General features: G+C 41.5%; 2 protein-coding genes across 10 annotated transcripts in view; one reads left to right on the forward strand and one right to left on the reverse strand.

Annotated features, from left to right (window-relative positions):
• The window catches only part of ENGase (cytosolic endo-beta-N-acetylglucosaminidase), a 34,602-nt gene extending 31,420 nt beyond the window's left edge, over positions 1-3,182 (forward strand). For all 6 annotated transcript variants that reach the window (XM_076178879.1, XM_076178880.1, XM_076178882.1 and 3 more), the window contains 2 exons: positions 1,260-1,364; positions 2,842-3,182. In XM_076178879.1, coding sequence (XP_076034994.1) covers positions 1,260-1,364; positions 2,842-2,959 — 223 coding nt within the window. In that variant the 3' untranslated portion in view covers positions 2,960-3,182. The remainder of the gene's footprint in view (positions 1-1,259; positions 1,365-2,841) is intronic.
• Positions 1,372-17,357, reverse strand: part of LOC143021430 (uncharacterized) — a 254,274-nt gene continuing 238,288 nt past the window's right edge. For 2 of the 4 annotated variants that reach the window (XM_076178888.1, XM_076178887.1), the window contains exon 4: positions 1,372-2,294. In XM_076178888.1, the coding sequence (XP_076035003.1) occupies positions 1,995-2,294 (300 nt within the window). In that variant the 3' untranslated portion in view covers positions 1,372-1,994. The remainder of the gene's footprint in view (positions 2,295-17,357) is intronic. The other 2 variants (XR_012965990.1, XR_012965989.1) reach the window with 1 other exon arrangement.

Consider the following 17,357-nt stretch of genomic DNA (forward strand, 5'->3'; position numbering starts at 1 on the left):
TTAATTACATTTTTGTGCATTTTTGTTTAGATTCGCTGAGGCGCCGCGAACTTTTGTCGAGCACTGTACTCTATCCTTTACTCCCTCCCACTACTCCTCCTTTTCATTCAGAGTTCACTCTAAGAACCTCCCTACCTTTTGTCCTTTTCCTCTTTCTCCATCTATCCTCCATTCTCAACTTACCTTCCACCAAAAAATGATCTGATATTCCCCCACCCTGTCCCCTTAGCACATGTACATCCTTAACTCTTCCTATCATAATCCTATTTACCACTACATAATCCATTAGTGCTCTATCTACCACCCTTCCCTCCACCACCCTCTCCCATGTGTACTTATGCTTGACTTTCTTCCGAAACACTGTATTTGCTATCATCAACTCTCTTTCTAGACACATTTCCACCATCAACTCTCCACTACGATTCTTTCCTGAAAATCCACATTTCTCAACCACTCCATCGATTGGACCATTTCCTACCCTAGCATTAAGGTCTCCCAGTACTATTACATTGACATTTCTTCCTAAACCCTCTATGCACTCATTTAAATCTTTCCAAAAGGCCTCCCTTTCCTCTACACTCTTCTCACTGCCAGGCCCATATGCATTTACAAAGACCCACATCTCTTTTCCCAGTTTCACCTTCATCCACATTATCCTTGAGGAAACCTCCTTCCACTCCACTACCCGTTTACCTATCTCTTCACTTACTAGAATAGCCACCCCTTCCCTCCCTTGCCCTCTCTTTACTCCTGATACCCTCCCAAACTTACATTCACCCTTCCCTTTCAACTCAGTTTCACTCAAAGCCAACACATCCATCTTTCTTCTCACAAACATACTATCTCTTCCCTTTTACTCTCATCTGTACCACATCCACGCACATTAAAAGACCCAAACCTTAGGGTGCTGGTCCGAGAACTTCCAGACCTCTTATGCCTTCTCTTTTATTTTTAGGAAAGTCCCCTGTGGGGCTACAAGGAGAAGGATGCCTAGTCCCAATCCCCGTCCCTTTCTTCTCGCCTCTTACGATCCAAGTGGAAATACTTGGTGGCAGTATTCTTTTCCCCCACCACAGGGGCGAGAGTAGTGGGGGGAAAGGCAGAACCTCTTTTTCCACACCTCTGATTTCAGCCACAGACACTCAAAACAATATTTGTTATTACTTATTCATTTGCATTGATGTCATAGCCTTCCAGAATTCTTAGGAGACCTCATGAGGAATAAGTGATAACAAAAAAGTTAATTGACCCTATTGCAGGAGTGTGCTATGGGAATGTGCTTTAGACTCCCCTCAAACTTGCCCAGATTCATTGTTGCAGATAGAAACCACCAAAGATGTGTTGCAGAACAGTTGGATAAGCAGGCAAGTACATGGAACCTTTTAAAAGTAGAGTATTGTCAGCACAAAGCTAGCACTTTTTTTTTTCTTCTCCCATAAATCCATCAATTTTAGAATAACTAATTGATAGTTTTCTTTCCCACCCATACTCATGGCAGTGGAAAAAAAAAAAAAAATTATTGGTAACAAGATGTAGTAGAGTTTCTTCAGCATGTTGAAATCCTTCTTTTGGTTTGACCACACATTAGTTAGTAGCTTGTGCACTTCCTTATTGTAACTGAATGCTGTTCTCTCTCTTAAAAAAAAAAAGTTATAGACCAAGATGACAACCTGTTCCATGACAATAATAAGCACACAATTCTATACAAGAGCCATCACACAAACCCCCATTTGTGCAATATAAAAACAATTGCAGTATTTTACTCATCTACAACAATCTACAACAACCTACTCCCAGTACAATACATCCACCCAAAAGCACACTGTCCCAGAAATCAGCCACCAGAAAATGAATTCCCAAGACAAACAAAAATTAGCACCAACATATACATTTACATACAAGTTTTCATCCCGTATGAAAACTGTACAGTCACATGATTAACCTGTCAACAAAGTCCAAATGGCCTAGATACAATCACCACACAGGAAATTATACTACATTGCTCTATATTCAATTTCCTCCAGACAGCTACACAAAAATCTGTTTGACTTTTGACTAGAACTGGTTGCTGTGGTCAATTTCCTAGGAGTGGCAAGTCTCCTGCAAGAGAGAATTAAGGCAATCGATTGATCATTAATCCTACTTTTCATCTCATTTTGCTTTCTCACGTCGTTTACCTGCTTCCTGAATTGCTTCTTATTCTCGTTAAAATCCTTAGATATCCTCCATCCCCATCTCATTACTTTTGTATCTGTATTGTGCCAGCTTGTCATTGGTCTTTTGAAAAAACTCTCCTGGAAGGAAAGAAAGAAAATGATACACATATATCAAAGGGTCTTTTCACCAAGACCTTCATTAGAGACAAACTATCCAACTCAAAACATATATCCACCCCCACATTTATCCAAAACACATTCATTCCGTCTCATATTAATATATCATGGATGAAGGGTCCCCCTACCTCTCTGCTTATGTCAAAAGCAGTGCACTGAGACACTGTGCCTCCATAGCTGGGCCTGACAGCAGGAGGTGGTGTACCCCCACCACTTCATTACATGGTGACCCTCCCATCCACTTGAAAAATTGATAGAACAAGAATATCCCATACATTACAATGTTAATATTGTTTCACTCTCTTTAACTCCTATCTTCTAAGACATATTAATTCATTGATAGATAATATGATTCATATACAATTTTGTTTTCATTAATAGCAATACTTGTTTGTACGTGTATAGACTGAAAACAGAATGAAGAATGTGGAGAAAGGAACTGTTAAGACCTAAATAGTTTTTCCTCCATTTGAATAAGCATAGTAACTTTTATTATGGTTTGTTGCAGTGTTGTACGAATACCAGCAGAAGAAGGTCTTCACTTGGGACGCATATCTTTGTCAATTGGTGGCAAGTCCTGCCTCCTACTTGGAGAAATTGTGATCAAAGATGTCACAAAAGCTTAATAAAGCAAGCATTTAGGGACATTTGCAGTTATTTTGGATATACAGGGACCAGATCTGTTTATATGCAATGTAGAGTCCAGTGGAGATCACCACTACTATGATATTGGTACATACATATACCAAGGGTTTTTTTCCCCGACAAGGGTTTTAGCCAAATAGTGGTACATACATATATATACCAATGGCTATTTGTACTATTCAATAAAGTGAAGAAATGTAAAAAGTTTATTCTTTTCCATAGACTCTGAATATCATCATATATACATACCAAAGGGCCTTTTTCCCCTTACAAGGGGATGACTGAGTCAAAGTGTATACCCACTCCACACCCATCTAAAACCCAAGCATTATTCCTTCCCATCTTAGTACTTCATGGATGAAGGGTTCTTCCTAACTCCTGCCACATCATTTGAGTCAAATACAATGCAGCAAATCACAATACTCCCCTCATCACTACTGCACCCATCTCTTACTCACATTTATTTCCAGCTTTCTCCTACACACCCTCCCCAAGCTCTGCCATCAACCACTTTAGTCTATCCTTAATCACCCTCAGGCACAGCACTTTCTGTAAACAAGTTGCCCACCTCCTACCATTACTCACCAACCCAGGCCCAGCATTCTTGCATCCACTCCCTTGCCACCCTATCTATGTTCACACTGAACAACCATGGTGCCACCACACAATCCTAATGCAGCCCTGCCCTCAATCAGACCATTCACTTTCCATTTCTGGCCCTCTCACCAACTCTATTACTTGTATAAAGGCTCATCTGTTTTTAGCAGACTTTTTCCCCATTCCATACATCTGCAGCACACAACACTTTTCTGTCAACCCTGTAATATACCTTCTCCAAATATATGAAATCCCAAAGATACACTTTGACAAAAACATCTTGTACATCTGTCTTGCTTCAAACATTTGATCTATGAACTCTCTTCCTCACCTAAACTCACATAACTCCCCCAATTCCTGTTCCCTTCGTTATCCTCTCAACACCCCATACATTTTGATTACTAAACATAACAGACTGATCCTTCTACAACTACATTCATCTTGGGTGCAATTTGCCTACCAGTTACATTTCACACAAGGAAAGTAAATCCAAATGTGCAGATCATGTCAAGCCCACAAGGAAGTGATTTGAATCTTCAACAATCATTATTTTTCATCTGTTAGGTAGCCAGTGTTCATTGTGCATAGTGCATAGTCAACCCCTACTGCAGTGTCTCTTAATCTTTTTCTCAAGTGACTTTGATATGATCCTCATGATATGACCATGACCCTACTAATCTGTGTTAATATATATGACTATAAAAAGTAGGGGACAAGTATGTTAAATGTGTGTGTGTAAGAAAGGTAATGTAAGGTTATAAAAGGCAAAGTGAACATCATTGAATTTTATCATAGCAATGTGAATTTGGAAGCTTGATATTAAAACAAATTTAGCATACAAGATGCCTTGGTGATCACAGGAAAAATGCTTGGCGACCCTAGGGTTGGGAAACAGTGCCCAATTGGGACAAAAACACAATATCTATATACATACATACATATACCAAAGGCTTCCTCCCCCTTACATGGGGGGTAGCCAAAAAGTTAAAGGCATAGAAATCACTCCCACCCATTTAATTTTTACAATATCTATATACCATGAGCTTTTTCCCACTTATAAGGGAGGTAGTCAAAGGCACGCACCTACTCCCACCCATTCCACTCCCATCCACCATCCTTTCCTTCCCTTCATATTAGCTCCTCATGGATGACAGGTCATCCCTGTATCTTGCCCATTGCCCTGGGTCAGAAGCAATGTAGCAAGACACAGCACATCCACAGCAAGGCCAATTCACTTAACTGATGACTCCCCTTTCTGTCCCCTCATGCAAAAAAGAGAGAAAATAGGGAGAAATCCCTTTGGGCTGCACCAAAATATTCAAACATAAGCACCCCCTACCCCCCATTCCCTGCCCCCCCCTTCCTTGCATAATGGTAACATCTATACACAGTCACTTTCCATTCATCCCTAACTCCTGCATTCTCCCTTCCTTGCTCAACAGACATTCCTCTCTTCCTCAATGCCCCCTTCACCCCATCCATCCATCTCATCCTTGGTCATCCCCTCAGGTTCAGTCCCTCCACCTCTCCCTTCCCCACCTCTTTTACTAATCTTTCATCACTCATTCTTTCCATGTGTCCAAACCATTCCAATAACCTTTCATCAGCCCTATCTGCCATCTCCTTTTCCACTCCTGCTCTCCTCACCTCCTCGTTTCTCATTCTATTCAACCTAGTAAACCCTGCCATACTTCTCAGACATTTCATCTCAAACATATTCAAACATTTCCTCTCTGCCTCTCTTAAATTCCAAGTCTGTCCCATACAATGCCAATGATACAATAACCCATTCATACAATCTCTTTGAATTAATTCTCAGTCGCTTATTTCTCATAACACTTTTTAATCTCCAAATGCATTTACTTGCCTCTCTCAATCTACAATTTACCTCCACTCCTTCCTTTCCCACCATATGTGATCCCAAATACCTAAAGCTACCCACTTCCTCCGGCCTCTCTCCTTTTAAACTTTCAATTCACTGCCATCCTCTCCCTTTGTGCATCTCATCACCTTGCTTTTATTCACATTTAACTTTAACTTTCTATCACATACCTTCCCAAACTCTGTCACTAACTCCCTTAATCCTTCCTCTGACTGTGCCACAAATGCAGTATCATCAGCAAAAAACAACTGGCTCACCTCCCACTTTTCTTCATTTTCTTTAACCATCTCCAATCCCCTGCCCATTACCCTCAGCTTTACCTCCCACATCATCCCATCCATGTACACATTGAACAGCCATGGTGACATGCCACATCCCTGATGCAGCCCAACCTTAACCTCAAACCACTCACTCTCTCTATTTTCCATTCTAACTCAGGCTCTACTACTTTAGTAAAAACTCTTGACTGCCCTTAACAGCTTTCCCCAGGTCTCATATATCTGCAAAACTTCTCACAGTGCCTTCCTGTCTACCCTGTTATAAGCCTTTTCCAAATCCACAAAGGCTTAAAAACATCCTTACCTTTTCCTAAAGCTTTCTCACATATCTGTCTTACCACACAACCCCTACTTTTCCTAAAGCTTTCTCACATATCTGTCTTACCACACAACCCCTACTTTTTCTAAACCCAAACTGTTCCTCACCAATTACTCCCTCTGTTCCTCTCTTAATCCTCTCAATTGAAACCCTCCCATAAGCCTTTCCAACTACACTCAACAAACTAATCACTGAAACTACTACACTCACATTTGTCCCCATTTCCCTTGTAAAACGGAACTATACAGGCACTCCTCCAGTCTCAGGCACTCTACCCTCCCTTAGACACACGTTAAACCTCACTAGCCAGTCCAGTATTACTGTACTTCCCTTCTTCAGACACTGCATGACATACGTCCAACCCAGGTGCCTTTCATGTTCTCATAACTTTCAAAATTACTTACACTTCGTTTTTACTTATTTCTTCTCTATTTTCCTCTCCGATCACCGTCATTTTCATAGCGTCTCCCACTACTTCCATCAGTCCCTCTCTATCCTCCTCCACATTTAACAACTCTCTAAAATACTCTGCCCATCTTCCCCTTACCGCCTCCTCTTCCGTTGAGATCTGTCCATCTGCTCCTTTTATCTTCTCTTCTCTACTTGACTCACCTGCCCTTCCTCTCTTGATTTCCTTCTAAAATACAATATACTCTCTATAGAGGATTTATGGGAAAACCCCGTTCCATCCGTGGAGTTCCTCAGGGAGAGGGGTCTGGTCGGCCAGACAGTCTAGGGAACAACAACAACAACAACCCCTACTTGCTAGAAAAGTATGCAGTCGTGGCAGTCCACGCCTGTAAAAGTTTAGAAGTTGAAAAGAATAAAAAAAAGTATTGCCAAGGATTCAAGGATTGATGCATGAAAAAGGAATGAAGAAACTAGAAATAATACTAGAAGAAATAAGAGAGGATATGATCACCCAGCATAAATGTGTCAAAAAGAAATACTGTTGTTCATAAACAAAGTTATGTGAAGACATAAGCGGGAAGAACAAAAGGAAACAGGCTTGAACTGCAGAAGATTTAAAGAAACAAAAATGAAAAAGAAGTACAACTTCTCGAACAGAACAACAAAAGGGTGGAGTAAATCATTACCACATGCATACATTACAGGGAGAGGATTTTAAGAAATGGTAAGATGACATTGAGATGAAAATAAACAGCAAAGAAAAAAAAATAGGAAGGAGTCAAGGCGATTGTCTGGGTGGGAAAAACAAATATGAAACCAGAAAAAAATTATGAAGACACAAGGAAAAAAATGATCAGCAAGCTTGCAGAGGGATGATGATAAGTCTCAAAGAAGCCAAGGCAAAAGTCAGGTTTCTAATTAATGAAAGATACACGCGTTTCCATGAGTATAACACTTTTCCTGTGAAATTCGTTTAGATAATAATGACTAGATAAAATGCTCCCCCTCTCTACACACAAATACGCACACACATACACACACACGCACACGAAGAAAGAAAGACACATAAGTAAACAAGCTCCATACAGTACATGCATACAACACAAACATACAGACGAACAACCCTCGACATGTCAGTCTGCACGTAGGCAAAAGAGTGTCGTCGCGTTCCAGGGTGGTTGCGGTGGGATGCGATGTCAGTACATAGTTGACAACCTGCAGGGACGGAACGGGGAGAAGGTGAGGGAGGGGGGGGGGAATCCTTGGTGAGTGGGTGGGCGTCTCGTATCTTCTTTTCTTCTGGGAACTCTAGACAAATCTTCAGCAGGGACTGGGATGGGTAGAGAATAAGGAAGATGAGGAGATGGAGGTGGAAGAAGAGGAGGAGATGGTGGAGGTCAAAGGTTTGTTAGTGATGCTGGCGAAGTCTCATGAGTTGAGATTTTAACCTTACAATTTTCTTCAAGACGTGGGAAGGGCAGGGAGGGGTAGGATAGGAAGAAAAAAGTAAGGACGAGGGAATAGAAGGAGAAAAAACAGTTATATTTTGAGGAATGCAGATAGAGGAGGGAGAGAAATAACAAAAGAAATGAGGCTGAAGAAAGTGTGAGAAACAGATGAAAGGCGGGAGGAGGAATGTGATGCGAGTAATGTAGATAAAGATGGAGCAGAGAGAGAAGAAGAGTGAAGAAGAAAAAGGGTGGGAGGGGCAGTAAGGAGAGGAGGAGAACGAGAGAGAAATAGATAGGAATGAGGGTAAGAAAGAGAATACAGAGGGAAAAAAAGGACAAACGGAAGAAAAGGTAAAAATGGAGCAAAAGGAAGGAATTATATTCTAATAGGGAAAGAGGAAGCAGGAGAAAGAAATAGGAGAGAGAGAGAGAGAGTGAGATGAAAAAAATGCACAAGAAGAACGTAATGAGAAAGAGAAGGAGATAGAGTGAGATGAGGGTTGGTTGGGACTGAGGTAGAAACGGCGTGAAAGACCATACCTCCAAGAAGGAAGAGTCTGGATAAAAATATATGAATAAATAGATATACAAATAAGATGTGTAGTTATATGAGAAGATTAGTATTTGTACGGGAAATGGTATGATATAAGAGGAGATTAACACTTGTAGCTAGAGATGAGTACCTAGAGATCTTATACACGAGACTGGTTAGAGTGTGTGGCATCATCGTTCATAAATATTGTAAATACACAATTTATGGATATAAATGGGTGAAACTGAAAAATAACTGGTTTGCAGAAAGTTGCATGAAGCAATAGACAACTGGTATAGCTGTGGAAGAGAAAGTTGTCAGGTGTACAGGAAATATGTCTGGTATGGCGGACACATGTAAGGTGCAAAGGGCAGGTTGCAAGGTGTAGAGGAAAGGTGTTTGTCGCTAAAGGGCAGGTTGCCTGGAATAAGTTCTCTTTTTATCTTCTTCTCTTTTTTAAGAAGTTTAAAGGTACGAGAGAAAGTTTTTGGGGGTGTAAAGGAGAGATTTGGGGATGTGCGTTACGGAGAAATTGTCAACTGTAAAAGAAAAACGGCCAAGTGTACAGAGTTTTTTTTTTTTTCAAGCGTTACTAAAAAAGAGAGGTCGGTACATAGAAATATAGCATTGTTACACTGCTATGTGGTGCAAAGCGTTTGTCAAATCCTGTATATGAGAGAAGCTAGTAGGGACAAGTTGTCTGACGCAAAGTTAAGCGAGTATCATGTGGAAACTATTATTAATTTTCTTACTGTTTCGATGAAATGTTTATGTAAAATCAAAATCGATAAAGGGACAGGTTTGCTTTTTACACGACTGAATTTTAGTAAGGTTACTCTAGTAATGCTCTATCCCCCCAAAAAAAAATATTCATTGTGTTCGACTTGGTAATAATTTTCACCATATTTCTTGCTTTCAAAATATCCGTATTTCCAAGGAAACTATTTCCATTGAAAAATAATTGAAGACAAAGTTACAGTGTTATTGAATTTTCAAGTAAAATTTACGTCACTTTTTTTTTTCTTTTTTTTTACTGTAATCAGTTTCACTTTCTTTTTTCTTAAGATATTTTTTAAATTATCGGAAGTAAATTATAACAGCATAACTTGTTTTCAAAAGTACAAGATTGATACTGTCACGAGCAGGGTTCGCCATCTTTGCCCCCTAGAGCGACACAACATCAACAACAATACTAAAGATATAGTGCGTTGCAATTTTGGATTAATATTCTATACATTGTTATAATCCCCTAAGTTTTCTGCCAGTCTAAAAGAAATTATTGTTGTAAACAGACCTTTGATGTGAACATTCCTCAAGGATGTATTATTGAAGGTAATGTACACAGGTCGTAGGCTTTTAAGGAATAACTCTATCGTGATCATTGTTAGTGTGTGCACTGGTGGCGTAATCGTAAGTGTGCTGGTCTCGCATTCACTTGGTTGTGGGTTCGAATCCCGCACTAGTTCCCGATTCCTAGCAGTGACTGTTACCTACTCCAACAGTCCAAACGCATAATAGGGCAAAGGTGACGGCTTAGGCCGCAGCTACTCAGCGCCTTGCGTGGACTCCTCACCTTCTTCTTCATCATTGTTAGGGATTAGTGACTATTATCTGCAAGACAAACGTCAGAGATAATAATTTTCTTGCAACCCGTTCTTAAGGTCCGTGTACACTACAGACATTTTAGCTAGATTTGCTCTAACTTGAGCTCTCTAAATAATGTAAACATCAGTGAGAATGCTATACCTAGACTTAGTCTCCGATCTCGATAGAGTTGTTGTAGTCTCGTTGTTGTAGTGGACACGAGCACAAACCGATCTATTTGTCGACTGAAATATAATTTGTCGCTTTAGGTAGAGAACTACTGTACAACGTGAGTAAAATGACGTCCAAGGAAAATGAAAATTGGATAGTGATCAGCCAATACTATTAATACAGCAATACGAAAGGTTCCCAGAAGCGTGGAATGTGTCGTTGATGTAGTACAGCAATAAAGAAAAGAAAAAAAGTGTTTTTAAATAAACAGCAAAGACGTTAAATATTCCTGAGTCAGAAATCACACGAAAGTGGCACAATCTGCGTTGCCAAATTAATAATAAAATGAGAAAAGTAAAAAAAAAAAAAAAAAAAAAAGGAAAAGTGACATGAGCATCTTGTCTTTTTTTTTTTTTTTTTAGGGGTTACATTTTCCAGCAAATACTCATAATTTTCGGCATACATATGTAGAAAGTTATTATGGGATATTGCCTCGTCACCAACCATTTCTTTCGACAATTTGCATGTGCTCTCTCTTCATTTCATCGGTCTATCCATTTTCTGACCAACAAACTTTTTTCTTTTCTTTTTCTTCGAATCTTTCATTATGACTTATGTTGCAGCTGCAGCCACTCCTGGACCGTGACTTCTCACCACACACAAGTCCAGGTTCTGACTGTCCTATGATTCTCTCGTCAAACGAACTCCTGTGTACACTAATGTTAGAGCAATTTCGCTACATTTAATCTATCGTAACTCTATCGAAGCTCTTGGAGTAAAATTTAGGGAAGTGTACACATAATTTAGATTAGTCTCACTAAACAAGACCAGGTCTAGCTAGATTTCAATCTAGATCATACACGCATCATCAAGATCATCGACACCCTTGCCTCCATCTGGAGGTGCAGCCCCAAGGGGCTGGCGTTCGGTCTCCAGACTAGACCTAAGTTTTCCATAAACTTTGGCTTTTCCTTCACTTCAAGGAAAACTGACAACCGGTGACTGATCCTCTTTTTCTTCCCAGAGAGATACGCCGGGCGCTCCAGAAAAAATGCCACAACTTGTTTCGGCTGTGAAAATCGTAATTTTTGCTTTACCAATACTTCCTTTTCAGGGCTTGTTAACTACTTAGTGGCAATTTTAACCGTGTTTTTTTTTTTAGATCAGCTGTAAAATGTTTACTTTAAAGCAGAAGAAAAGAATTGTGCAATTCTGGTACGAGACATATTCGTACGTGGAGGTTCGTCGCAAATTCCAGAACGAATTTGGACTTCACCGTAGCGTCAAAACACTGGACAACAAGTCAATCTGGAGGATTGTTAAACACTTCGAAAAGGAGCAAACACTCCACAATTGCAACAAGGCTAGAAGTGGCGCAAAACCAATCCTCACGCCAGAGAAACGCCGGCAAATCAAGGACTCAGTTGTGAGAAGCCCCAAAAAGTCCCATTGCAGACGTGCACAAGAGCTAAGCCTTTCACCAACCACACTGCTGCGCTCCATGAGGAATGATCTGAAGCTCTTCCCCTACAGGATTTCCATTCATCATGTCTTGAAGGATGAGGACAAGACCAGGCGCATTGAAATGTGTGAGTGGTTGTAAGAGAAGCTGGAGCGCTCACCTGGGTGGTTGAACAACATCTGGTTCAGTGATGAGGCTCATTATCACCTCAATGAGACGGTAAACAATCACAACGTTTTCTGGGGCGAGAAACCTCCCGAGGAGATGAGTGAGAAACATCTGAAGGGCGCCAAAGTGACTGCATGGATCGCATTCAACCCCAGACATGGTCTTCTCGGACCGTATTGGTTTCAGGACGGGCGTGGCAAGACAGTGACAGTCAACAGCGAGCGTTACTGTGAAATCATCAACAAGTTCAACACTGAACTTGGTCAAAGGTTCACTGTCCACCAGAAGAGCAGAATGTGGTTTCAGCAAGATGGAACTACGGCCCATACAGCTCACGATTCTCTCGCCTTGCTGAAGGAGCTTTTCGGATCCCGCGTGATCAGTTTCCGCACAACACACGAGTGGGCACCTCATAGCCCTGACCTCAGCCCTTTGGACTTTTGGTTCTGGGGAGCGTCTAAGGGAGAGGTGTATGCAAACAAGCCAACCACCCTTGACCAGTTAAAGCAGAGTGTCGAAGCTTATGCAGCCAATGTGACGGCGGAGACATGCTGCAAAGTCGCGGAGAATTTCTGCCTCCGGATCAAAGCATGTTTTAATCGACGTGGTGCTCACATCGAGCACGTGCACTTCAAGAAGTTTGCTTGAGTGCTGAACAAATCGCCATCATGTTAGCTTTTCAAATTTGTGGCAAATTTGTGGCATTTTTTCTGGAGCACCCTATATGTGGGAGGGTCTGAAGACCGTTGCCACTTATTGTGGGGCTGCGGGTTTCCAATCAGTCAAACCCGAGACAATAATTGTTATCATTATTATCGGCACCCAGACATTTTCCCGCCACGTCAACAATTATTTTCCTGATAAAAGCCACACCGTCGACCAAAAGGTAATACATTATTGAGATGTCGTAGATTTCCAAAGAGTGGTTTTCATTCTCCCTTTACACCCCTGCAAGAAGAGATAGCCACTCATTAGAAGTGTTTAATCATCGATGAAAAGGAAATACAATGGAGCCGAAAAGCAAGCGAGAGAGAGAGAGGGGGGGGGAGAATGAAAAGGGGGGAAGGGCTTGGGGGCACTTGGTGGGGGGTCTTTCGGGGGGAGGTTGAGGGTCAAGCCCTCTGCCGGGCGGGTGGACGCAAGCCAAGACCCGTCCCGTCGCGTCGCCTGGGCACCTCCAGCTGTGAAGGCGATGTCGTCGTTCTCGACGCGACCAGTGAGCCGCCAAGGTGACGCGGCTTGAAAGGATAATAAGACTCGGGCTGGAACAGAACGAGTTTGTCTCCACACGCGTCCAACAGAGCGACTCTGTACACGAGACACTGGGCAACAGCCAGTGGTAGGGGGTTGGAGGGGGAGAGGGAGTTGAGTTGGGGCACGGAATGAATGGGCGGAGGAGGGGGGGGGGAGAAAATGCATCCATGGAGGGCGAACAAAGGAATGGAAGTGGTGGATGAATGAGAGGCTGGGCCAGAGGTGGTGAAGGGAGGGAGGAGGAGGTGGGAAGGGGGGAGGTGTGCGGGCTTTGAATGAGAAGAGATCCTTTTTAAAGATGATGTCAGTTTCGCGAAGTAGCTACAAGATTTAACCGGAAATCCTAAGGAATTCCTAAGGTGAACAAGAGGCTTGGGTATGTTATTATGCAAACATGGATATGGCTTTTCAAGAACACATTTGCATTTCACGCAGTTTACAGGGCCGGATGTATATTGTGAAGCCTTAGTATTAGATATCATAAATCTAGTGTTTTAAAGCTAATTCTCATAGAAATGATTGCATAATATAGCAGGCAAGTTGGAGGATCGAAAATGAGAGGGTAGTCTTTGTGCCCACCCACTATTAGGCAAGAAACTGGTCAGAAGTCTTGGCACAGCTTACAGACTTCATTGATTCTGCTGGCTCTCGGCCAGTTTTGATCGTTAAGGAATTGTTTCTGTGAGATGAGCGTCCTCGTCTTGGTTTGAAAGAGACGTAGCTGTTTTCAAATATTTCTTTAAAGTGATATTAAAAGAATTATACATTTGGAATGAAGTTTGAGCAGTAACTAGTGGTAGCAATCAACAACAGAGATGGTTTCGCACGCCAGGAAGTGATGTTGAACGAAAACGTGGGCTGAGTAATGATTTTCCACATGGTTTCTAGTCTTGGAATGTATATGTAATAGGCAGATAACTACTGCACCGCCCATTTATCTGCCCTGCACGAGTCCCGCTTTGTTTGTCCCTTTCTTTTCCTTTTCGTGAATCCAAAGAAGATATCACATGTCGTTGTCACCGCGGAATTAGAATCACAGCACAGCCAAAGGCAGAGTCTCTGCTTTTGCCATGTCGTTGAAGTCACAAAAATCTCTCTGCCTAACAGAGGCTTCAGCAGTTCTGTCATAACACTGTAACGTCTTGAGCGCGATGCGTATTCTTCAGCTAAACAAAACCGCCAGGAGTTAGGCAGAACATAATTCGAAGCGTGCGTGTGTGTGATTCACCAAGGTCTTGGATCATGTGTTGAATTCGTGATCGACAGCTATTTCCCTCCCGGGAGAAAGCTCAGAGCTCATATATGACCGATCTACGGGTAATGCTGTGACCTTACACGCACATACACCCAACTCCCTGCCCACGAGAGTTGGAGTAACAACTCATAGCGGAGCGATACTGAAATTATTTCAGCCCTGGGCTGGATTCGAACCCGGACCTCCTTAGTGGCGGCCGCGAACGCTACCACTGCCCCGTCAAGTCTGTGTGTGTGTGTGTGTGTGTGTGTGTGTGTGTGTGTGTGTGTGTGTGTGTGTGTGTGTGTGTGTGTGTGTGTGTGTGTGTGTGTGTGTGTGTGTGTGTGTGTGTGTGAATGTGCGTCCTATTAGAAAAGAGACTCGTGGAGACAAGTTCTTTCCTTTTATCAAGGGATTCCACATAAGTGAATAAAATCGTTTGAGCAGGATGCACCACACTGCATAGAAAGGATAGATTTGACCACTTCCCTACTGAAAAGGGAACTATAGAATAAAAAATAAAAATAAAAATCATAATAAAAAGGTTAAAACCGAAAACCAGAACGTACAACTCAGCTAACATCAATATCAACACAAATAAAAATAAATAGATAAATAAATATATTTAAGGATTCCTCAAAACCATGGTAATCGGCATTTTGCCTAATGAAAATGCCTGATAATTATTTTAGAAATAAATATATTAAGTTATAGGTATTAGTTTAGGTTTATAGACATTTATAAAAGAAAAAATCTCAAAAGTGTCTGATGTAATAGAAATATCCTGGATCCACACCCAGATCCATATCAGTCATAAAATCTAATAAACTTTTCTTTGATGTTTTCTCTCCAGAAATTCTAATCAAAATTCAACTCTCATTTTGAGAAATACTAATGCATATTCTTTTGCCATTGCTTATCTCATCTTGTAATACTAACACACGAACACACACAAACGCAGAGAGAGAGGGTGGGGGGAGTTTAGATAAAGTAATAGTAAAGTCAAACAATGTGGAATAATCTAAAGTCAAAACTGACTATTGGGAATGCAGAGACAGGGCCCTACGAGCATAGCTCTTAGCCTATACACTGTAACTAAGTAAATACAAATAGGTAAACGCAAGCACGCACGCACGCAAGCACGCACACGCAAGCACGCACGCACACACACGCACACGCACACGCACACGCACACACACACACACACACACACACACACACACACACACAATGTACACACACACAATGTACACATACACACACACACACACACAATATATATATATATATATATATATATACACACATACACATACACATACACATACACATACACATACGCACAACGCACAACGCACAACGCACAACGCACACGCACACGCACACGCACACGCACACGCACACGCACACGCACACACACACACACACACACACACACACACACACACGTACATACGCACACATACACACGTACATACGCACACACACACACACACACACCCACACACCCACACACCCACACTCACCCACACACACCCACACGCACCCACACGCACCCACACGCACCCACACGCACCCACACGCACCCACACGCACCCACACGCACCCACACGCACCCACACGCACACACACACACACACACACACACACACACACACACACACACACACACACACACACACACACACACACACACACACACACACACACATTTGACAAGGTGCTTCTAAATAGACTCAATGGAAATTAGATAATGTTAAAGGACATAATTATTGCATTTTATTGCTTATTGCACATATAAAATATTTCCCGAAAGACCGGTGCAAGAACAGTAGTGAAGAACAAGATGTCAGGATGGAGAGCTGTGACAAGCAGAGTCCCATAAGGTTCGGTTCTGACACCTGTTATGTTCCTGATACATGTAAATGGCATGATGGAAGGTGCATCAAGCTGGATGAACATGTTTGCAGACGATACGAGAATCATGAGAAGAATAAAAGATGAGGAAGGCTGCAGATTATTACTACAAGACCTAGACAGTATAACATAGGGTCAGTTGCGGAAAATGAACCTGTACGTTTTAATATTCTAAGTATTGGGAATGGATAAAAACTAAAAAACACCATCAATGAATTACTCTACAGGAAGTAAATCAGTTATAAAAACAAAAGAAGAGAAACATCTTGGAGTGCTGGTCATGAATATTTCGTCACCTGAGAAATATATCAGCAAAATCGTGGGGGAAACACACAGACAACTGGCAAACATAAATGTGGCTTTGTAGCTTAAGATTAGGGGTAGAGAGACTTTTAGGAAAGAGAAAATTTTGAAAGGAAAGACAGGGTTGGAGAACAGACGTGGAAGGTACCCGTTGTTTCTTTTTTTTTTATCGATAAAAGAGCTTTCATCTCTTTCTCTCTGTTATAGTATAATATGGTTTTTCACTGCATGGACGAGAAGATTAAGGAATTAATAGAATGCCTGATCCACCCTACATGAAAATATGCAAAAGTGTTTTGGTACCCGCGTAAGTTAAAGGATATAAACAAAATTGAGGGACTACAATGACCAGTAGCCAAATTTGTTCCAGCCTTACACGTAAAATGTACTAGGATTAAGTATAGGACTTGCCATCAGAAGAAAGAGGAAGAGAAAAATTGATATTAATGTTTAGGTCATTAAAATAAAAAAAAAGATGAAATTGACAGGACCTCTTGGTTTGGGACAGAAGTCACGAGGTCATGAGAACAAGATTTGAAAAAATATAATGTCCAAAAGATATCAAGAAACACAGTCAATACAGATCCATCGCTCCTAGAAGAGCTTAGAACTTGATGTGGCCCAGCTAAAACCATAAGCAAATTCATAGCTAGGTATGATAGGTGGAGAAAAACAGAAGACCCAACGAGTGTAGCCCGTTTTCTGTATGTCGCACCGAGCCAACGAGTTGGTAAAAGAAAGATTTATAAACAGAGGCATAATAAAAGTTTGAAATGAGTAAGCTAATCTTTTGAACGGAGACTAGCTTCCGATCAC

This window comes from Oratosquilla oratoria, chromosome 42 (assembly GCF_046742065.1).
Source record: "Oratosquilla oratoria isolate Oo_2021 chromosome 42, ASM4674206v1, whole genome shotgun sequence".
Taxonomy (NCBI): Eukaryota; Metazoa; Arthropoda; class Malacostraca; order Stomatopoda; family Squillidae; genus Oratosquilla; species Oratosquilla oratoria.